This window comes from Typopeltis vanoorti, chromosome 12, assembly GCF_054136105.1.
Source record: "Typopeltis vanoorti isolate ZY-2024b chromosome 12, IOZ_Tvanoo_1.0, whole genome shotgun sequence".
NCBI classification, from domain to species: domain Eukaryota; kingdom Metazoa; phylum Arthropoda; class Arachnida; order Uropygi; family Thelyphonidae; genus Typopeltis; species Typopeltis vanoorti.
This window is the reverse complement of record NC_143560.1, coordinates 98769898-98795244: the sequence shown is the minus strand read 5'-3', so window position 1 is coordinate 98795244 and position 25347 is coordinate 98769898. Positions and strand designations below refer to the sequence as shown.

Genomic DNA, 25347 nt, shown 5'->3' with positions numbered 1-25347 from the left:
CCTTGCAAAATGTTGAGCTATTCTCTTTTTTGTTTCATTTACATCAGTGCTGCCAAACAGTGCTTTAAATTCATTTGTGGTAATAAAGATGGCCCTATACAAAAATGCTGTTGCTAAATGCAACTTTTTGTTTGTCTGTGATCATTTCCATGCTTGTCATTTTAATCTGAGTGGTATTGACAATCTTGCTATGCTCTTTTTTTGATGTGTCTTAGACAGTTACCTGTTATCCATGTTAGTTTATTCATTCCCAATTCCTTGATACTACTAATGATGTCTCATCAGACTTATTACATTTTTATTTATATTTGTTAATATAACTTTGTTCTGGTGCTGTTTTCTATTTTCTACTTGCTGGTTTCTTAAGGTTCCGATATTTTCAGATGTTTTTTTTTTTTTTGGAGTAGTGATATTATTGTACCTCTTCTTTGAAGAACGTGTAAACTTGTACTGCAACACAGGAAAAGTATTGTAACTGTTTTCAGCAAGTTATTGAAATATCTGTCAGAAGAAAATGTTAAGTAGACTTCAGACCCTATTAATATCTTTTTTTACATGTATGTAGATTCCACTCAGAACAACATTCCTCAGCTTAATGGATGCCTGCATGTAGGAGATGGTGCTGATGGTACTGCTTTGATAACAGGAATGTCAGGCATGGTCTTCCGTAACTCTTTTGTTGTAACTAATTCATCAAATAATGCTGGTGCTGCTGATACTATTACTACTACTGTTGCTGCCTCTGCCACTACTACTATTACTGCTCTTTCCAACAAGAGTAATTGTCCAGGTAAGAAGACATAGACTTTTATTAGTAACTTGTTCAGATTATGTAGACATTATATTTGAAATATACCTTTTTTATATGAAAAGTAAATACATTTTAATTTACTTTATAAATTATACAGAAATGTATTAGCAGATACAGATAATTTAATCCTGAATTGGCAAATAAACTAAAGAAAAAACTTATTTCGAGAATTGCTCTTCACTGCATTATCTGCAATTCATTGTTGATCTCAGCTATTGTGTGTGTGTCTGTCTGTCTCAGAGAGGAAACCAAAACTTCAAACTTTTGCTTCAGAAGGTACCAAGTTTTTTTTGCTCATTTTCTCATGAATGGAGAAATTGTGCTGCTTCAAATGGCGATTGTCTAGTAATAAACAAAATACATACCACCGATATTAAAAACCATTTTTAGTATGGAGACCTACCACTTCTTCTTCGCAAAGGTTGCCATACTGTTCCTTTTCTCTTTATGAATACCAATACATCTTTAATGAAATTTGTTAATGCACATGAGCTATTCATTAATTGTGAATGAAATTGCCATGAAAAACAGTGCAGCACTACATTAACAACACTGGAATATTATTATTACATGACACCTCCAGGGAGTCCAAGGACTCATCGAGGGAGGGCACCTACTCCACAACTCTCCGTCTCTACCACTCAATCCATCAACTGTAATGAACTGCAACTACTTTCATGATCTACACCAATGCCATTTACCGCCAATCGCCACCACTAGTATTTTCAGACAATCGCAAACACCCATGCCCACGCCAGGATTCGAACCCGCAGCCTTTTGGCTGAAGAGCGGATACGCTAACCACTCAGCCAACCAGACTGGTGTTATTGCCATTCCTTGGCTATTCTATATAGAGTATTCATCAGTAAACATTAGATGAAGACATTTTTAGGAAGAATAGTATTATAAATGATACAACTCAGTCTCTAACTGAAATCTTGAGTAAGCAAAAGGAAAAAAAGAGAGGGTACCTCTCTTTTTTCCCTAAAAAATATTCCAATAACTCATTAAATTTTCACTTTAATATTACACAGGTTTATGTTCACATTTATATGCACAAAGTAAACACCTTACTAATAGAATGGTTGTCTGCTTAAATTATTTTTTCCTTTAGGAATGTATTAAAAAGATGCAGTCAAATCCACTTGAAAGGCAAGAAACATTTATCATTTCTATGTGTTTTTAATTAAAATGTAGTGGATATGTGTTTAAATATTTATATTTACTTTTCAAACAGTAGAAGAATATGTATTTTTCCAAAAATACATATATTTTTCATTCAAAGTTTCGCTAAAATTTTTATTCAATTGTAATTTGAAGTTTATTTTTATATCCATATTTTCTTGAAATAAAAATTCAAGAACTTTAGTTGTCAGTAGTAAAATTTGCTTACCTTGATGCAAGTGCTTGATCCACCCGAGCACTTGCTTGTGTCTGTTCCCAATATTTATCCTAAAATTTGAAGAACATGTTTTCCATGTGAGGTCTGAATAGTCTCACTGTATCCGGAAGATAAGTTTCTTGAAGCTCGAACATGTCATTACTAGGTTCATTGAATAGGCTAACCATTGTCTAAACTTGTTAAGATGTCTGAAGGTTCTATTTTTAATTCCTTTGCACTTAAAGTTTATCTTTAACTTTATCCATAAAGCTTACATAAAATGTAAGCTATTCTTCACATATGAATCTGTCTTTTCTATGCATGGAGTTAGCTCACTTGAAAGATATTTTGCTACATTGGAAGTACGAGAATCTCTAGCTTTCATGATAGGATGTAAAGGAACTTCTGGTTAGTGGATTTCAGAGCTCCATAAATTCTCAGCACTAGAAAATGTTTTGATGTTAGATTTCTTCATATCATCTGGCTACTTCAGTAACTTTTTGATTAAGAGCCATTAGTTTGGTTGTGTGTGTGTGTGTGTGTGTGTGTGTGTGTGTGTGTGTGTGTGTGTGTGTGTGTTTGCTTGCATGCACACACATGTGGGATGCCATTTTATGATATTTTTATGAAAAATATAACCCAAAATCTTGGTTGCAATATATTGATGTTTTCATTATTTAACTTTTATATAATTAAGCTTCTATATAAACTTTTATATTCTATTGGCATCTATCCAGCAGAATGGAAACAGCATTTTTTGTACAGCTGTACCCAAAAAGGAGACAAAAGTTGGCCATCTAACTATCATCCCATTGCTCTCACCTTAGTACTTTCAGAAATGATGAAATAGGTTATCAACAAACAGCTTCATTATCTGAAGACTCATCAGTTAATTAGCAATCACCAGTTTAGATTCCACCATTCTCATTCTGCAGCCAACCTTTTCTCGTTTCCACCTTTTGGACTCAGGCCATGGAAGGATTTGGAGAAACTCATGTTATCACGCTTGATATTTCTAAGGCATTTGATTATGTCTGGCATCGAGGCCTTCTGAACACGCTGTCATCTTATGGTCTCCCTTCTACACTCTGTGATTGGATTGCCAGCTTCCTCACTGGTTGTTCATTGTGTGTCATGGTGGATGGCTTCCTCTCATCAGATTTCTCCATCAGTGCTGGAATATTTCGGGGTTCTGTGCTCTCACCCACATTCTTCCTTTTTTTACATCAATGACCTCCTTTCTCTTCAAATCCTATTCACAGCATTGCCGATGACAATACTCTTCCTTATTCAATAAACTCTGCAGTACTACCCTAATATTAGATGCCTCAAGTTCTTCCATAACCAATGACTTGAACACTGACCTTCTCAACATCCTGAAACGGGATGAAGATAACTTAGTGAATTTCAATTCCAAAAAAAAAAAAAACTCAAGCCTGCCTTATTACCCACAAGAAAAATCATATCTCATCCCCTCTTATTTTTGATTATGTTCCAGTTTTCTTTCAGATCAACTTTCTCTTCTTGGGTTGTCACATCTAGTTTATTCTGGCAGAAACATATTGTTTACATAGCCTCCTTAGCCTCTAAAAAGCTCGGTGTTCTTTTCCTTTCTAAACATTACTTCTCTTCCTCTTAACTCCTAACACTTAAGTCTCAGATCCATCCAACTTTGGAGTACTCTTTCCACATTTGGGATGGAGCACCCAAGACCTATCTATGAATTCTTGATATTCAGAAGAGGGCAATCCATGTAATAGACAACCATTCCCTCACAGACTCCCTTCAGTCACTTTATCATAGGTGCTCTGTTTCAGCACTATGCTTCTTCTATAGATACTTTCACGGGCATTGCTCCTCTGAATTGGCTGCTTGCCATCGTGTTACAGAGGGTTCCTTACACTACCTACTTAATATATGTATTTTTCAAAGTACACAGTTTTACATAAAAATATGTTTTGATTTTTAATCTTTAAATTTAAGGTAAGGGGTGCTCAACTTAAAATTGCATCAGGGTGCCAGGACCCACTAGAGCAGGCACTGAACCTAGTATTCTCCTCAGTTGGTCATAATTTCCTGCTGTGTAGTTCAGCATGATCACTATCACCAGCTGGAGGCAGAGCAGTCACATCTTTAACTGAATCCTCCCTCTGGCTCTTTTTGACCTCAAGTTCCTTCTGTCATATGATGCTTAAGGAAATTGTCTTGTAACAGCTCAGTAAATTTTGTTTCATTCTTCTCATGAGATTTCACCATTAAGCAAACGGTGTTTGGATAATTATTCACCCATAATGACTATTCATTTAGCACCCATCAGGTTGATTTGATGATTCATTTTGTAATCACTAGTGACTGATCCATTAGGTCTGTAATAACACCTATATGTATTTGATCCTGTTAGAATCCACTTCTGATCAGATAGCTCTACATTCACTGCTGCATGGAAACTGGTATTGCTGTCATAGCTTTCTACCCTAAGTGGACTGAAGTCTTCCAATAAATATACAGAACAAGTAAGGGTGTGAAGCACACCCTATACTTATCCTGTCTTGTCTGTCCTTCCTAAAAATGCTAAGCAGTATTTTTAAGAAGGACAGACCCTTTTATACTTGATACCAGTTAGTATATTTTCTCTGAAAGCCAGGTCTTGATGACCTGTGGTGAACCCTGAGATGCTGGGAATGATGAGCCCTGACTGACCTTCTTGGGCTCATCCAGTCAAGTGTGGTGACGTTCATGTGTACAAACCATGCACTTACAGCAGCAGTCTTATGACATGGTGCAATGTCTTGCTAAAATAGACAATGGTCAGTTCCATAGAAACACCCCAAAGTAGGAAGAATTGCATTATCCAGAATGTTTAGATACATCTTGGAGTTCAGTGTTTATGGCACTACAGAGGTCTGAGGCCAAACCAGGAAAAACAGAACCATATCATCACACTGCCATCTCCAAATTTCATAGTTGGGGTAAGGCACACTGGTAAGAAATGTTCACTGGGCATTTGCCACACCTACACCTGTCCATCTGCATGTAGAGAGTGTACCATAACACAGCTTTCCAAGCATCCACATCTCACTGTATGCAATTTTTGCACCACTGAAGACAATGCTGCATGTTGGTTTGGGTAATGTGAAGCTTGCACATTGCAGTCCTACCATGGAAACCCATCTTGTGAGCCTCAGTTCTGAATGTTTTTGTGCAGATTCATGTTCCCATCAATGCCTGGAACTCTGCATTCAACATATCAGTCAACAAATGGCGATTTTTACATATTATACTTTATAGCACCTGACAGTCACATTCGGTGAGTGTAACGGGCTGTCTGCTACAGATAGCACTCGCAGTTGATTACCTGTACATCCATCTCAGTATGGTATCACTGATTATTGACCTGGGATGGCCCAATTTATCAACAGTTTGCTGAAAGGTAGGCTTGCAACATGGCATCTTATCATAGCACTTCTTTCAAACTTTCAGTTCCATTCTCGCAGCCATTTCACCCAGGAACAGTTGCACTGATTGGGAGCATCATATTCTTTTTGATTTATACTGGCTGCAAACATGTGACTCATTACATGGCACAATGCACCTTGCCCATGGGGTGTCTGTTGACTCCTTTCCAAGCAGTGTGTAACACACACACACACACACACACACACACACACACACACACACACACACACACACACACACACACACACACACACACACACGAATATATATTTGCAAAAATGTAACTGCCTAATACAGAAAGGATATTTATGTATATATAGTAAAGCCAGTTTTCACGTGAAGTGAAATGCATGAAATACCACCCATTGTAAATGTGTTAATTTGCTTAAGATATGCAACTAAGTCAGCTGATTTCCTTGAATTTACTTAGTTTTTTTTTATCTGGTTCCTAGCAGTAACTTGATTGGATAAAAGTTCTTTTTAGTTATATTTCGAAATGTTTTACATCAATCTGATCACCGTGTGTTTAACCACAATTGTAATTTGTGCTGTGATGATGCTGTTTGAGCAAAATATTATCACCTCAATTATTTAAATAGACTTGGTCTGTTGGAGATTTATTTAAAGGGATAATGTCATCTGCAAGGATTACAAAATTAAGTTTATTGTCACTTATTTGAATATTCAGTTTAATATCACTTATTTGAATATTCAGTTTAATATCACTTTCTTAATAATACAGTCCATATAAACTATAACAAAATAACATACAATCCTGTGTTACACCTAATTTATATTAACCCCTCTTGTATGTCTTCAATTCTACCTGTAGATTTTGCAGCTTACATATATGTATTGCTCTCTTCTTAAAGTTTTATGTACTTAAAGTAGTTGTGCTTAAAGTGGTGTGTAAAGTTGCAGAACATTAACTTAACCTCCCTACCGGCTAGGACGTCTATAGACGTCCAACTAAATCTGGATATGATTCAGCCCACCTGTTTAAAGAACCTGGATAAGAAGTGCAATTTGACTGTCATGTCCATTAGAAGGTGTGATAAACCTTCACGTTGAAGAGAACGGTTAATCGGATTATCTCCCGTTCGTAGCTGCCTCTCAGTTGCCTATAATAAAAAACGGACTTTCTTGTTTCAAGCTGGTGAACTGGATTTTAGTTATATATGATAGACTAAAAATAGAGAAATTATTTATATTTTTGTTTTCTCTTTTTATTGTACAATACAATTTTAATTTCTGGACAAAATAAAGGTCTTGCATAATTTCTTCACTTAAATATTGCCTTACCTTGGAGAAACCATTTAATTTTTTATTTTTTTGCGCTAATTTTTTTCTAATCGCTTACTAGACAAAAGATGTTTCTTTGTTCTCGAAGAAATTAATTCACGATAATTATTTGAAATATTCTTTTAAAAAAAGAAAAGAAAACCGGCTGCCGACGTTCCAGATTATATTAATTTTATTTTTGTACAAAACCGTCGAAATCGAATAATACTTAACAGATTTCTTTTAGGACACGCTTGAGCAACTTTGCTTTATAGAGATTTTTTCTTCATGTTGTATAGTAATTTGTACTTTCACTTTCTTGGTTTCCTTGTATAATTTGTCATTACAAAATGAAATTAACAGTTATGATTTAAATTTATATTTTCTGCATAATTCAGATATTTTATTCTCCAATTTTTAAAGTAAGCGATACATTTGCTTATTTTTATCATTCAAAATATGTATATCAAATGTGAAATTTCGTTTCCATATTTTTACAATAGAATTGAACTTTATTTTGCCTCTGATAGATTAACCCCCCCCCGTTGCATTACTATCACACACCCGAAAACTGTTATGAAACATAGGTACAGTTTTTATTTAATTCGTTATTTTTCTCTAGTAATTGTTCCACATAACTTTAATTTTTCGATACTGAAACTATGTGGTGATTATTATAAATTACCAAATTATAAATCAGACAATATACATATTTCCTGATTATTATAAATCAGGAAATTATGTGATATTCGGATATAGGTGAAATTAATATTTAAAATCACTGTCATCCTTCAAATGCAATATCAGAATAAAGAAAGTGGAAAACCCGAAGTTTCGAAATACATTTCGAAAGCCCGCTCTCGAAATGTATTGGTCTACAGACTGGATTCTGAACACGCCAATGTTTCGTGATGTTATGACTGAAAAACAATTTAGTCTCATCATGAAGTATTTGCATTTTCAGAATAATGAGGAATACGATCAGGCAACACATCCTTGCCCAGTCCTCAACAAAATTCATGATTTTCTGATGAAAATCCGTCAAAAATGTAGATTACTCTACATTCCTGAGAGAGACTTGAGTATCGATGAAAGCCTTATGCCATTCAAAGGTGGACTGAAATGTAAGCAGCATATTCCCAAAAAGAAAGCGAAGTATGGAGTAAAATTTTTTATGCTTTGCGAATCGGAAAGTGGATATCTTTGGGATTTCAAACCTTATACGGGAAAGCAAACTGTAATCGAGCACGATAAATATTCGGATCTCCCCTTGTCAATGCGTGCAATATGCAGTTACTAGACCCTTTACTGGGGAAAGGTTACTGTATTATAATTGATAATTACTATAAATGTGTCCTGAACTCGCTGATTTGCTTTTACAGCATCGTACAGATAGTTATGGTACTGTAAATGCAAAAAGGCGAGATATGCCTCCAGATCTGGCTTCAGGAAAGCTATCGAAGGGGGAAATCTGAACTTATCAGCGAGGGAAAGTCTTTGCACTACGTTGGAAAGCCAAAAAAGATTTTTTTTTGCTATCTTCCCTGCACAATCCATCAATGGAATCCGCGGAGAAGCATGGTTTGAAGAAAGAAAAACCCATTACTGTGTGTGCATACAACGACACTATGGGTTGAGTCGACAGGTGCGATCAGCAGCTATCATTCTACTCTGTAATGAGGAAACAGCATAAAAAATATTACAAAAAAGTGTTTGGACATGTTATTTGAATTTTGAAGTGTTTGGATTTTGTTATTTGGAACAGTTTCCTCCTGTACAAGAAAAAATGTTTGTCTACCATAACATATCTAGAATTCAGAATAGAAATTGCGAAAGCATTGCTGCATGCACATGCACCTTCTTCAGCAAGCAGAAAAACAGGAAATCCTGCCAGACATCTGAGGTTGAACGCTGCTTTCATTTTCTAACTCCAACCATTATCCCGAAAATCTACCACCAACGGCTAATAAAAAATAAAAAAAAAAACCTGCATGCAAATATTATGTATGTAATAAAAAAAATATCATAAAGGAAACAAAAATCTGGTACCCTGAGTGTAAAACTGCTTTGTGTGTTTACCCTTGCTTCAAGGTGTTCCACGCTGTTCAAGAATTTTAAATTCTGAACAGTATGAAATAAAAAATGTTTGTTTTCAATGCCATCAAAACAGTCCTTTTCAGGACTACAAATATTGATAGAGGGATACCCGAATGCACTGTTTCTTTTTCATCTTGAAGGCTAATTTTTAAGTTCTTTTTATGACACAGAGAAACTGGAAAGAGTATTCCAGGTAAAGTATTTCATCAAAACTATAAAAAATAATGAAATAAAATCTACCTTATATATATATAAAATGATAAGCCTTTTTATGTCATGTTTATCGAAACGTTTTGAAACTCAGGGGCTACCCTGAGTGTCGAGTCATCAGAATTCAGGGGCGGAACCCCCTTTCGAGTTATCGCAATTGAAGAACTGGTCTACCCATACCGGAACACGAGGGGTTGGGCATAGCCCCCTAGTTAATAAATGAAATATATAAATAATAACGGGAACATTTTCACCTTGTCAACACTCAACATTGATGTGATATGGGTTCCAAATTTCTTGTTTCGGAGATATATATATATATATATATATATATATATATATATATATTACAAAGTTTTGTAATAAAAATTTCTGCTACAATGAAGTTTGGCAGAATCAACAATATTATTACTACCTTATTTCTGTTTCTCGTGTGGGTGAAACACGGTAAAATGTCACTCTTATAATTATATGAGATGTTATAATGGCAAAAATAGTAAGAAAAAAGTCATTTGTACTTTCTCTTCAAAACACAAAGAAAGAACATTGTAAATTCAGCCAGTGGAAAAGAAAATACTACATATTTTTCTCCTGTTATCTGATTTTTTTTCTCATAGTTCAAAGAAGAAATCACTGCATATAACATGAAGTCTGCAGGAGGGAAAAAAATCTGGAAATTGGTTACATTATAACGAATCGAGAAATCATGTCAAAAAATTATTCACGTAAGATTCTAATCTCAGCAGACATAACATTTTCTTCTAGATTAGATATCTAAAGTAACTGAACCTTTGCTACTATTTTACACTAAAATGAACGGGTATGTTCCCCAAGTGATTTACGTTTGTAACAGCTGTCTTGCGAACGATTTATGAAATAAATTATCTGAAATATCTGCAGATTGATTAGGTCTATACCCCCTCCCCCCCCCAAAAAAGATTATGAAACGCATATGCACCTTTTCTTTGAAAATAATTCAAATCCTCTTTTTCAAGATAATTGTATGATTTAATTTCTAATTTTTGATAATAAAAGTGAAACTGATCATTATAAATTAAGCAATTATTTTTGCATAAATAATGTATAAGCATGTAAACGAAATAACAGTATTTCTGTTAGGATATAGGTAATTGCAAATCGAAAAGGAAACAAGACATTCTTGACATATTCTGCACTACAGCCTGAGGCACTTTAGTGTTCTCCCCTTTCTTCTCAATAGCACTGAGAGTAATAAGCCTTCAACTTTTCCTCCAGCTAAGAGGATATTACCAAGTATTTAGAAGACGTAGATTATTTCAGAAATAGCTTTCAGCAGCAGAAGTAATATTTAGATTTTTTTTTTAAAGTAAAACAAAACACAAATAATACTACTGAACTTTCTTTTGTGTGGTATGCATATAAACAATTTTGCATGGTGAAAATATAGCATATTATTTCTAAAATTTCACATAATTTCAGCGGACAGTAGAACAGCTGGTTTTAGATTGCAAATAAATAGAACAGAATTAGAAGCTTCACAATACAATCTGATTGCCGTATATCTTTTGTCAAAATGGTAAAATGAAGCAATTGATTTTGAATGCTGTCTAGAAAAGCTTTCAAACCTGTATAGAAATTTAGAGTAGTTATGCAATTCAGTTCCAGGAGAGAATAAGGAAGGGGGGGCGGGAGCATTAGAAAATCTTCAAAATGAGCAAAAATGTTTAATCATTCCGTATATATGATATTTTTCACATTATATTTTCAACATGTCTACGAGGTTATGCACTAGATATTATCGTAATATGCATAATACAAATAAATAAATAAATGACGAAGGCGAAGAATCACTGCTAAAATATCATTGGATATAAATTTTTGATACCAAAAAGACACGATCGGAAACAGAGTAATGCAATTTAGCATTTTAACATTTTTTTTTATTTTATTTTGTCTTTATGAATAACAAAAAATCGTTTCTAAATCTGAAATGTGATGATCCATATAATGCTATTTCGCTAGAAACGAAAGAAAAAGGACATATTTATTTCAATAAATATTATTTAAAAATATAAATATTTGACATAATATTTTCAAAGCAAACATTTGAAAATTCGAAAAAAAATGATTCAATTATTATACGTAAAGTGAAAGAACAATCAGTGCAACTCTTCCGATGCACTGATTTGTAGAATAAAATACACCAAATTTACTATCACTAAATAGATTTGTTGCAAAAGCTGATAAGTGGTTATTTCAGGATTGATTTTTTTCGCATATGTGAAGTTCGTTTCAATTTTTGGGAAGAGACACAATAAATCATTTTAGAGGCAAGAAAGGTCAAATAACTTAGGACAGTAAATGAAATTCTAAGCAACACAATAGACGTAAAGAGGGGGAAGGGACACAAAGGTCACTCAGCAAGTTAATCCACTAATGGCTATAGAATAGCCGTAACGAGATTAACGGCGGAGGAAGGTAATGGCATGATAAAAGGTAGAATGCCAACGAAGTTTTGATCCATGAAAAAAGCTAGGGGGAGCTGACTATATCATCCACACCAGCCAGTTGGGAGGTTAACAGATTAATGTTCTGAATATTTTCTTCCCTTCTTATATAATAAGATACAAAGGTGTGTGTGTGTGGGGGGGGAGATTAAGGAAGTTCACGATCATTTTTTGTGATTAGCAAAGTTTAAGTAGAGATCCTGATTATTAATTGAATAACAGATTTGCCATGGACATTATGTTAAAGTAAACTTCTGATATTTTTACTAATTGTTGTATCACCAACAAATAGTAAAAAAATAACTGCTATATCACCATATGTTAGCATTTCCGATTACATATTATCTACTCCAGCTGCATTCCCATATTTTAGGTTTCCATTACCTTTTTTTTTGTTTACCTTTTGTGTGAAAAGAAACAAATATAAAAAAAAGGAGAATATAGCAGAAATACCCCTGCCTAACTACATTTTGACCAGATTTATGCAAAGTTCCTCTTTCTAAAAAAATTTATTGAATTTCCAGAAGAGTCCAAAACAAATGGAGAATTAATTGAATGGCAAAGAACATGCATAATATAAATATTTTTTCAAGACATCTAATTTGAACATGAAACAGCAGAATGGAGATATGTAAGAAATGTGGGCATCATTAGGCCAATCAGCTGGTAAGATTCCACCGAAGAACAGAAATGTTTCTAGCATTCTTCTTGGACATTTTCTGCTTCTTATCTGTTACTGCATTTAATGATTTTTCAGAGATGATTATTATAGATATCCAGAGTATTCATATCTTCTTCAGTTTTTATCATCTTTATAACCCATGATTCCCTTTATGTATTGTCGAATTGCTGATGTTGAAAAAGAGCACAGGCAGGGCTCATGAGAAAAGTAATCTGTTGATATTCTTTTTAAAGAAGAACTGGAGGTTGTAGTTTTTGGGAATTACTTTATAGAAATGGTTGTTCCGTAGAACTGAGGTGGGTGGAAGGAAAATTAAATGGAAGTAGCAGATTTAGTGAGTCAGCAGTGCTACCATCAAAGGATGCTCAGCAGTTGTTGATTTTGTTATTGCAGGTTTAGCAGAAATAGAGGCATTATGGATGCTTCTGTTGAATAGCATGTATGGAAATTTCTAGAAGAGACAAAATGTAGAAAATAAGTGGCTGGAAAGTGAATGAGAAAGAGAAAAAGAAAGAAAGAAGGGTTGTCAATCAGCTGAACAACTTCATGAGTGGCATCATGAATATTTAGTGATCTTAAGTGCACTACCAAGAAATAAGAGAGTAGCCTTCTGCAGTTTGGGGGGGGGGAGTGAGAATTTGTGATTTTTACAGGCAGGCGAAAAGTAATGTCTTGAACAAAAAAAAAATATATGCCAAGTCTTTTTGTGGCTGTGATTACAGTTATGCCTGGAAAGGCTAGAAGTAGGTGGTCTGAGAAGTGAGATCTAGTCTTGACAGTTAAGCTGAAAATTATTAGTGGTGAGTAGGAAAGAGCTGAGATTTTCTTTTTTTTTCTTTCTCTCTCAAGAAAAACATTTGTTTTGGAGGCATTAGAGGTGACTGAGTTCTTATCACCTCATTGAAAGACAGTATGGACAGCATTTAGCACACAGATGATCTTAAGACTTGTGTTTGAGTGCTGTCATCAGCAAACCTGCAAATAGGGTTTAGAGTGTATGAGAGAAGGTCATTTATGTGAGGAAGAGGATGGGTGAAATAGGATTCTGAGGAACACCTGCATTAATAGGAAAATCTGTACAGAGAATACCTTCTGCCATAACATATACTCGAATGAGATAGAGAGAGCTGGCAATCCAATACAAAGGGCGAAAGGATGACTATAGGACAGCATTTTACTAAAAACCTTGATTCCAAACCCTATTGAATATCTCGGAAAAGTCAAGTGCAATAACACAAGTTGCCCTTAGCAACTTGTGCTATTGCACTTGACTTTTAGGCAGCAAGATTTGCTGTGGATCTTCACTGCTGCAATCCATATTGGTGGTTGCTGTTAGTTGACAGTTCTCCGGGTATTAAAGTTGACTGTTAGACATTCATTACTTTAGTAACACCAGTATGGGAGCAGTAAGTTGAAAATTTGATGGAAGAGACTTCTCCTTTTTGTTTTTGTGTTAACTGTATATGGACTTGCTTCCACACTGCCATCTAATGTAATGTTGGGATGATTAAGGAATTAATTCAGGTGTACATCTCTTGAGCACAGTTGGTGAAATATCATCAGAACCAGAAGCTTTTCAGTATTCAGTTTGTTTGAGATTCTTCTGATGACTTTCTGGCAGAAGACTCATGGAGGCTTGTGACACCATGTTCGAAATAAAGATGATTTGCCTTGATCATCAGAACCAAAAGCTTCTCAGTATTCAGGTTGTTTGAGATTCTTCTGATGACTTTTTGGCAGAAGACTCATTGGAGGCTTGTGACACCATGTTCGAAATAAAGATGATTTGCCTTGATCATCTGTGCAGGAATTGGATGAGAAGAATGATGCAAGGAGGTCAGCTTTATCTTTAGATGATGCAATACTTCCATCTGGGTGAGAGAGAGACGGGCAGGTATACAGATGGGTAGAAATTGCATCCAGCAGATTTAGCAAGGGACCAGAAGGTTTGATTGCCATTAGTACAGATGGTGAGTTTTCTGCCTGTACCAATTTCAGAGTCAGACTTAACTGTTAAAATGAGTCTTTTGCAAGTGTTGCATGCTTCAGTTTAGGATGTTGTGAAGTTGGAGGTGTTGTCTCAAGCCACTTACAACTATTCCATTAAAAAACAAACATAGGTTGGATACTGGATGGAAATTTTGAACATGAGCGAAATGAAGATCCTTATTTCAACATGAATACTTTCTATATCACACACTCACTCACAGCAAGTATCAGGATCTAGAGAATGGAAACAGTAGTTTGACTATAGAAAGAAAGGCCTGGTTAAGAAAAAGATTCAGAGTGTTGGGTGAATGGAGAGGATTGTCTGGTATTTTGGTTAGTAACAATTTGCTTTAGGTCACTGCTTATAGCAGACAGCTCTGCATCTCTTCTAGCTTAGTCACTGAAAATGGAAAAAGGGAGTTATTTAGAATTGTAGATGTTAGTCACTAAGGAAGATGACTTTACTGTTAGGATAGTTGGATTACTTGAAATGAATCATCCCAATAAGAATTAAAGAGGTCATAGTGATTATCAGAATTGGAGCAGTAGTGACAGCAGACTTATGATACATAATGATGCAAAGAAATCTTAAGCCACAGATGGTTGGGGGAGGATGAATTCAAGATTAGGCATCCTCTGACAATGCAAAAGTTATAGATATTGCCCCTTGAGACAGAAGAAATAGTGTAATTTTGCAGTTAAGATGAACTGTGGTGGTGACAGTATATTATAATTTATATTGGCAATAACATCCATTAATACCTAAATAATTTTTTTTGATTTATTTAAGAGTTCAGGTGATGTCCAGAGGGAATCGCAATAAATGGAAAGATTGTTAACAACCTACGATATGCAGATGATACCGTGCTAATTGCAGATAACATTATGGATCTCCAAAAACTCATTGACAGAGTATACATAGAAAGCCAAAGAATGGGAATAAATATAAACATCGACAAGACAAAATACATGAACATCAGCAAACATCCAGCCTCATCAATGAAACTGACACTCAATGGGAAAAATATTGATCAAGTGTCAAGATATAAATATCTTGGTTGTTGGCTTAATGAACAGTGGGATCCAGAAATAGATATAAAGACAAGGATTAAAGTTGCATGGCAGTCCTTCATGAAAATGAGAACACTATTCTGCAATAAAGACCTAAACATGGAGGTCAGATGCCGAATGCTGAAATGTTACGTGTGGTCTATTCTGCTCTATGGAGTTGAAACATGGACATTGAAGGTGACAACCATCAAGAAAATCGAAGCCTTTGAGATGTGGCTATGCAGAAGAATGCTAAAGATATCATGGACAGAAAAAATTACCAATGAAGAGGTCTTAAAATCCATTGGCAAAGCTAAACATCTTGTACAAATAATCAAGAAACGAAAAACATCATATCTTGGCCACATCATGAGAAACAGCAAATACCAACTTCTACAAACTATTTTGGTAGGAAGAATTGATGGCAAAGGAACTAGAGGAAGAAAAAGAATATCATGGTTTGACAACATCAAGACGTGGACAGGAAAGAGCAGTGCACAACTGCTCAGATTAGCACAAGACCGCAGTTTGTTCGCCAAGATGGTTGCTGACCTTCGATAGAAGATAGCACAATAATAATAATAAGAAGAGTTCAGGTGCATCGTACAAAATATCTGAACACCTATTGTCTGCTGTTTTTATCCATCCATCCATCTGTATGCAGGTTATTCAGAACTCTGGCTGGACAGATTTTATTGTAGTTCAGTATTTGTAATCTATACAAATTTTCCAAGCCGTCCCAAATTTCATTTTTGTCAGACCATTTGCAAGGGCAGAACAGTTCAGAATTATATTGCATGAGATGTTTGTATATGTGATTAAATTCTGCTCAGGCGGAGTGAATTTATTTTAGTTTGATAGTCAAAGTTTTTCAGTTTTGGTTTCAGTGAAAATTGATGTAAAATGACCCAAGGAGTCGTCTTTCCCTGCTCTAGGTATAAAATTTGAACCTTTTGAAAAGTGATTAAGCTCCAGTAATATACTATGTGGTAATGTTATGTTAGGTGTATATGCTGTGTTCTAATAATCTTTTGTCATGTTAATATACTGATATATTAGCATAATAATACACACATGGACAAAGAAATTAGCGCACCAAGAAGGAAGCATAGGATTCAACTGAAATTTTATTGGTGTAATGATACAGGTGAGTGATGCACATGATGGCAAAAACAGAGCTGAAGGACAATTACAAAGGGATCTGTGGTACGCAATCTGGTCATCATCAATAACGCATTGTACCGCCTCGTGCGGCATTACATGCTGCAATGCGGTTTGGCATGGTGGCGAACAGACGCCTGATGTTCACGTGGGCCAGTCTGGTTACTCGTTAAAACCGCTTGTAAGGACTTAAACTTCCTTGAAACGATCGTTACTGGTGATGAAATGTGGTGTTTTTAATATGAGCCCAAAACAAAGCGCCAGAGTGCTGAGCGGAGACCACCAGAAGAGGGGCATCCAAAAAAAATCTCTTGAAGAAGTCAAAAGTAAAGACTATGCTGATTTGTTTCTATGATTCCAAGGGCTTTATCCACAAACAATTTGTTTCACCTGGCCAAACGGTCAATGGTGAGTTTTGTCTCTAAGTTTTGAAGCAATTGATAGCAAGAATTCTTCGTGTATGGGATGAATATCGTGATGACCAATCGTTCGTCAAAACACACTGTCACTCTTGGCACTATAACTTGGCTTCTAATGAAACAAATGTCATAAACAGTTGACACAACACTAATGAAGGTTGCTGCTTTCGATAACAAAAAAAATACAACAGGTGGCTCCACTAGTTTCTTCTATTTTCGAAAAGTTCTGTTTCTTTTTGGACAGAGGGTGTATAGTCTCCATCAGTATTGATACAAAAAGAGAGCTTTTGAGGGGAAGGAGGAAATAGGGATTGGGTATGACAGTTTTGAAAAATAAATTTACTTTTGTTTTGCTCAAGTAAATTCCAAGTTGCAACCTAGACATCTAGAACTCAGAAGTTCTACTGTACCTGAGTTTTTATATATTTAAATCTGCAAAAAAAATCATTCGTGTCAGTTTGTCTAATTAAATTAAGGCTTACCTTCCAAAATCTAGAAGTTAGATATGAGAGCGATTTCTCCTCTGCTTTCATTTGTTCATTTTTATATGGTTAATTATTCAGATATATATACAGCCCGATACATTTATCACAATGGAAATTTTTTTTTTTTTACTTTCATTATCTGATAATTACTGTGAACAGCTTAGTGTGATCACTACTTCCTGATCATATTTTATAAATTGATATTGTATATATATTTATATAATTTTTAATCATTGTATATTGGTAAAAATATTATTTTATATACATTTTATAAATGAATGCCAGGCTTGTAATTCTTGAAAAATTGAATTCTTTTATTCTCTAAATCACTGTTCCACAAAGAAACAATAAAAATCAGTTATCTAAAAATACTATTACTCCCTAGTTTTTGATAATTGGCATTGCACTGTATATATAGCCTGCAAAGAATGTTCCTTGTTAATGAAATAAAGAGCCAAACGGCTTCACTTTGTAGATGTAAAAATTATTTAAATAAAGGGGATATTTAATCCCACATTATTTCAAAGCCGAATAAGAAACTCTGAGATAGAAATCAAAGAGTTTCATGCCAAATATAGCAAGCTATAAAAGTGTTTTACATTAGGGCTAATACTAAGAATTGCGATCCTAGCTTTATCCACCTTTGCTACGAGTTGCCCAGTATTGTACTACCCAGGTGTTTGCTTATGCTTGGACTTGCCGAACTTTTATGGCTTGCTATATTCGGCATGAAACTCTTTGATTTCTATCTTAGAGTTTCTTATTCGGCTTTGAAATAATGTGGGATTAAATATCCCCTTAATTTAAATAAGTTGCTTAACTTTTTTTTTCTTTTTTCATTCAGAATATGAAAAGATGCAAAAGCAAAATAAATTAACATCAAATTGAACACTAAAATGCATGTTATCCAGCTGGTCATGAACATCAGCCACATCTCTTGCAATTAATCCATTAGCTAATAGGATTTAAGGGATTATATTGGATAAATTAACCCGCATGGATAATTATCCATGCAGACTTCATCCATGCTGAGATTTACCCTCCTCCCTCCAAAAAAAAAAAAAAACATTAGAAATTGGGAGGCTTTGTATTGAATATTCGTGTATGTATAACAAAGGAAATGAATTGTTCATATGTAATGCCTTGCATCGAAACGACTGTCTTGTTTATCCCAATGCATAATATTTTGATGGATTTTAATTCTCATCAGCTTCTTTTTTTATAAATTTTCAGTAATAACATTGATTGCTTTGATTTTTATAATAACTATTCCAATTTGGGAAAGAATAAGCATCCTAATTATTAAAGCCGACAATACATCTTTGTCCTAATAGAACAGAATTGTATAAATTAGTTTAAACAAATTAGCTTATTAACTATTATAGAATTTGTATAGTTAATATAGAATATTAACTATACAAATTTAATCTTAACTTTTCTATTAAAATTACTTTCATGTTATTCTATCTCACTGACACTTGCTGTAATGTATGAATACCACAAGACAACTGAAAATTCTACCAATAATACAGTTGCAAGTTCGATTATATCATTTTCTATCATGACTTTGACTTGCACTTTCCGTTTGATTTCACATTGCTGTACTTGAAAGGCTTGGTCTCTATTGAAAGTGTTGTCCTTTATTATCTCTCTCTATGTTCACTGGGCATCTACAGATGCCATATGGTCACTCCGATGCTCGATGATGTTCCACACCAGGCCTCGCCATGTAGTCCTGTTGTTTGCTTTTCTGGCAGCCTCAACTCTCTGAAGATCAGTCACTCCACACATGCCATCCATCCATCTCATTGATGGTCTACCCCTGCCTCTTTTTCCAGGAACTTTACATTCTATTACTGTTTTGAGAAGTCCTCCTTCCATCCTTTCTATGTGTCCAAAATATTTTAGCTTTCTTCTGTCAATATCCTTAAGGAGCCTTAAAGTTCTACTAATCTTTTCTAACACCCATTCATTTGTATGCCTTTCAGTATATATCCTCAACAGCCTTCTGTAACACCACATCTCAAAAGCAGATATCCGTTTCTTATCTGACTTCTTTAGGTTCCAAGTCTCGCATCCATAAGTCGCTGTTGGAAAAACAACTGCATCTAAAATCCTCAACTTTGTTCCCATGGAGATAGATCCATCCTTCCAGATTTTAGACAGGTCTCTGACTGTTATTTTAGCCATTCCTAACCTTTTTCTGACATCTTCTGAACAGCAATTCTTCACATTAATAATGGATCCCAGGTACTCAAACTTGCTGACTTCCTCAATTCTTTCTCCATTAAGATACACTTGTTTCTCAAGAGCTTCTCTGTTTGTTTTTCCTTTGAGAACCATGATCTTTGTCTTCCTAGAATTGAGTTGAAGTCCTCTGTTATTACTGATCTTGTTAACTTTGTCAAGAATTAGTCCTAGTTCTTCCATGTCATTACAAAGGAGTACTGTATCATCAGCATACCTCAGATTACTGATCAATCTACCTCCTATCGTAATTCCTGTCCTGAGCTCATCCAATGTTTCACGCATGATGTCCTCTGCATATATACTAAACAAGTGAGGAGAAAGTAAAGATCCTTGTCTAACTCCTTTTCCAACTTGAAGCCAGTCAGTCAATCCAACGCCTGTTCTTACTGTGGCTTCTTGCTCCTTATACAAGTTGGCTATCAACCTGATAGTGTGTTGAGGAAAACCCATTCTTTTCATTACTTCCCACAGTTTCACATGCTCAACACAGTCAAAAGCTTTAGAGTAGTCTAAGAAACACATTACCAGAGGGAGTCTGAATTCTTTATATTTTTCTATGATCTAAGGCAAAGGATCTGATCTCTGGTGCTCCTACCTTTTCTAAAACCGGCTTGTTCCTCGGGCATCTCTGCCTCAACTTTGGCCTCAGTCCTATTTAGCATGATCTTTAATAAAATTTTGCTTGCATGAGATATCAAACTAATAGTTCTATAATTCTTGCATGCCTTCTTATCACCTTTCTTGTGTAGTGGTATGAAAACTGACTTCTTCCAGTCTCTAGGCCATGATCCTGTCTCCCATAGCCTTGTAATCAATCTATGAACCATTCTTATCTCTCCATCTCCTGTGGCCTTAATTAACTCTACTGGGATTTCATCTGCACCTGGGGCCTTATTGCTGTTGAGCTGCTTAACTGCTCTTTCAACTTCATGCCTAAGAGGAGGAGGTTCCAAATCAAAATTTTCTTGGTGGGAGGACTCCACATTTTCTTTATCCACTCTGCTGTACAGTTCCTCACAGTATTCTTTCCATCTGTTTGATTTCCAACTCTTCTGTTAGTAATGATCCATTCCTGTCTTTGACATTCAATTTAGGCTTGAACTTGTGCTTTAAGTCACAAACTAAATAAAACATCCTTTTATAATTATGCCTTCTCATCTGGAACTCTATTTCTTCACATTTATTAGTATAGAACTTTTCCTTGTCCTGCTTGATGGCTCTTCTGATTTCTCTATGTAATCTCTTGTATTCTTCGGTCCCTGTGTCTTTGTTTTTCCAACCGCCTTCTTTTGATTAGTTTCCATGTTGAATCTGATATCCATGGGTCTCTTGGTTTTCTTATTGGGCCAAGATACGTCTTCGCTGTATCCTGTATTATCATCTTGACTCCTTCTCAAAGCATTTCTGGTGAGATTTCCTCATTGGTCTCCAAAAAATCATCCAGCCAAGTTGATGTTTCTTCTGTGAATCCACTAGGAATTACTCTAACATCTAATCTAGTGGAATGTGCCTGACCTGGAAGTTTTCGGAGTCTTAGTCTTACTTTGGCTCTTACCAGCTGATGGTCTATACCACAATCTGCTCCAGGACAGGTATGCACATCAGAGATGCTTGTCCATCCACCGCTGGAGAGCCAGGATGTAATCAATCTGGTGCCTTGACCTATCAATGTTAGATGTCCAAGTATAGGTCTGTCGTGGATGTTTCTGGAAGCAGGTATTGGTAATAACTAATCTATTAGCACAGGCAAATTCCAACAGTCTTTCACCATGGGTGTTACGTTCACCCAGACCAAACATGCCACACTCCGGCCTGACTCTCATACTCTTTCCCACTTTTGCATTTAAGTCTCCTAAGATGTACAGTATGTCTCTCCTTGGTAGGCAGTCCAAAACAGTTTGTAAGTTTTCATAGAATTCTTCACTCTCTTTTTCAGGCCTATCTGTGTGGAGTGCATAAACTACCACAATTGATACAGTGGTAGTCTGAGCCTTAAGTCTAATGGAGAGTATCCTATCATTAATGGGGTTATAACCAAGAAGTCTTCTTGCCTGACCTGTCTTCAGTATCACAGCTACCCCATGATGTTTTGAGTCACCACCTGAGTAAATAACTAGCTTACCATCCTGTCTTTTGAAGTGACCTTCTCCATTCCATCTGGTCTCTGTAATTCCCAAGATGTCAATCCATCTCTTTACAGACAATCTCAAGAGTACCCATCTGTAAACCCCGGACATTCCATGTACCTATGTAAAATTCCTTTCTAAGATTAATCTTATACGTTCTGTCTTGCTCATTCACAGTATCACTGTGATTTTATGTCCTTTATTATGAGTTTTAATTGCTGAAATGGTTGTTTGATGCTTTTTGGAATTTCATCAGTCATGGCAGAAAACCCTTGGAAATATGATCATTGGTGTGTTAAAATTGCAATTTTTTTTTAAAAATAATAATATGCATATATATATATACATGTATTGTGTGATAAACTCCAGTTGATCAGATGAAGTCGTATCTTATATTTGCATTTATTGTTTCATATCATTTATATCTTCCAAAATTTTGGCAGTATGATCTCACTGTTTAATTTCTAGTATACTTAATGAACATTATATTCTAAATACTCAGTTTTATTTTTGATCTCCAGCTTCATCTGTGATACCAGATATTTCAGTGCTAAATTTGCCTGACCTTGACGAGATTTCTTCTGCTGATGGAGAGATGATGATTTTGTCTTCTCTACCGGAGCCCCCTATCTCTGTTAATGAAATTGGGCCTATTCCTCCACCACCTATGTTTTCCAATCCATCACCAGCATTAGAAACAAGGTTTTGTCACCAATCTGGTATTTATATTTTGCTTCTTAAGCAACAGTGAAATGTATATAAATATTATATATATATATGATATTCTCATAAGTAATTTTGGACAGTGATGTTTAAAAATTGGTGATTTTTTAATAAAGAAAATAATCTGTGTTATTCAGACCTCTTGGGTTTTTGAATAACAGCAGCAATGCTTTATGAAACATTTTCAATTTCTTTATTGACGCTAGACAATTAGAATCAAATACCAGTTCTCCTTCAATGCAATCACCATTGTAGCATTCTAAGGGGAGTGTTTTGGCCTTTCTGGATTGGAATTCTAGCTTTTTCCAGAGGTGTTCTTGGTTTTGCATTACAACTTGTATGGTCCAGTTAATTATGGGATTTTTCTTTAAACCAGGTGCTTATAACCTTGCTTTTTTACAGTGATAATGCTCTATCCTATAAGACTATCATCATAAATTCTTCAAGAAAGATCATGTTGCTATTATTGACTTGCCCACAATTAAGAGATAACTGCACTAAGGGTTTTTGATGTGATGATGAACAATCTCGGTATGAGAAGTAGTCCATCAGTGAACTTGACTTGTCCATTAGATCTTCATCATTGCATTCTTTACTGTTGGGTTGATTCCATTGGAGAAATGAGAAACATTTTTTAGGCTTTTTCATTTGAAGCTAAATTAGTCAGTCTCATACAGAGGTTATGCATACTCAGTTTTGGTCTACAAAAAGACAAATAAGTCGGTGATCACATGCAGTTGATTAACACAATACATTTCCTCATGATCCTATCTTGCTAGGCATAATTTTAAATAATCTGCAACTCTTCACTTTATGAATTACAGCTCTGCCATGATAACTGAAACTATGCAACTCCCTCTAGACCAGAATGGATACACTTGTGAATAATTCTGTTGATATTCAGAATTGTATTCTTTAGGGTTATCTGTTGGAATTGTATAATCTGTGATATGTTATTCCTTCTGTCAGTGTGCTTATTTTTTTCCATTTTTTTTCTTAACTATTGTATCACCCCTGGACTTTGTCTTTTTGCATTGCCTGCTTTATAATTTCTTGTTTGAAGCATAAAATTTTCTTACTTCATTGGTTATCTCTAGTATTTTCTGTGTGCTTTTTTTTAACCTTTGCATCTGTATATCTGGCTCAAAATATTAACTAATTTTGTGGATACCGAACTACTTTTGAGAATATATAAATGACACATTTTAAATATGTATTAATCTAAGAATAATATAATAGAAGATACTACATAAAGAATTATTCTTGTAATGGAATGAAATTTTATTCAAATATAACATTTTTGATGTGTGTGTGTGTATCCATTTTGAAAAAAAAAATTTTCTGTCATGTAAAGGATTAATGAGTAATATCAAGTTATTCATAACAATTTTATAAGTTAACAATTATAATGTTGTGTAGTGTAATTAACATAATTTTTCATTCAGTTCACTATAGATTAAAATGATGAAACCTTACCTTACTAAATACTCTCTCTTAATAAGAATAATAAATATGAAAAAAAAAGTAAGCGTGAAGTGGTTGGGGAGAGAGAAGAAATCTGCTTCTGATCAGTTAGAGGTCATAGTTCATGGGAAAATGTATTGTATGAAGAGAGAAAAGGTATACAGCAGAAAATATTATAGAAAAAAAAGTATACATCAGAAACAGATTATGAGAGGGAATCTGTGAGGCACAAGGGTCATCCCTTATGTGGATTTCTCTCCTCGGGTGAGAACATCCCTAGGAAAGATCTTTGGCAAACTGTCCCAAATATGAGATTCCAAAGTTGTGTGGAATTGGGATTCATAAGTATCAAGAGTTGTACAGGTAGGAAGTAGTGTTCTGAATGGAAGGGTACAAAGGTTTTTTAGTGGTTGAGGAAACCAGGAATGTAATAATGTTTTTGTACAGCAAAGGAAAGGCTAGAGTTGTAAGCCAGTTGAAGAAAAGACTTCTGACTGGAGATAAGAATATTATAAAAAGTGAGAGAGAGATCTTTCTAATAAGAAATAGGACAGTTTTGGTATTGAAGTTAACCAGATTATCTTCATTCTGCTGGAGAATGGTAAGAGAATCATTGTTTTAAGATATTAATTATGATGTTGAAGTTTGAATCATTAGAGCAGCTGTAGTATGTTGAATGAAAAAGTGGAATAGGGTGTATGATCATGTGCAGAATTATGGGCTTGGATTTAAGAGAGAACATCATGAATGTATAGAAAGAAAAGCATAGGAATAGATACCTTGTATTGACAGAGAAATCTTAAAAGAGGAAACTGTAATATACAGTGAACAACTAGGGAGGAAACTGGCAGTTAATTTGTAGAAGGCTTTTAATACTGCTGCTGGAAGAACAATATGCATCCTTCAATTGACAAAGATCTGAGATTGATTTTTGTCATGATGAGAGGAGTCTTTATATAGGCATTTGTTGTTTTAAGGATACTTGCGACATAAGACTGAATGATATAATCACGTAATCACAAGAAAGATATTTATTTAACCAAATATTTCGGTCTGGAAATAGCAGACCATCGTCGGTGGTATTACAAGAACAGTTTAAAAAAAATATACAAGCTAGAATACTAACAATAGATCGTTGAAATTAGAACATGCCGCGTGATGTTATATCACTAAGTATGAAACGAAATATTTTGAAGTAGAAACATGATTGAATTTGCTATTAAAAAAAAAAAAAAAAAAAAAAAAAAAAAAAAAAAAAAAAAAATTAATGAGTAAT

At 34.9% G+C, this 25347-nt stretch overlaps 1 protein-coding gene across 5 annotated transcripts in view; it reads left to right on the top strand.

Annotated features, from left to right (window-relative positions):
* LOC150101049 (phosphatase and actin regulator 2-like) overlaps window positions 1–25347 on the top strand; it is a 305287-nt gene that overhangs the window by 145714 nt on the left and 134226 nt on the right. For 4 of the 5 annotated variants that reach the window (XM_090401166.1, XM_090401167.1, XM_090401164.1 and 1 more), the window contains 2 exons: window positions 566–790; window positions 22406–22603. In XM_090401166.1, coding sequence (XP_090257292.1) covers window positions 566–790; window positions 22406–22603 — 423 coding nt within the window. The remainder of the gene's footprint in view (window positions 1–565; window positions 791–22405; window positions 22604–25347) is intronic. The other variant, XM_090401168.1, reaches the window with a different exon arrangement.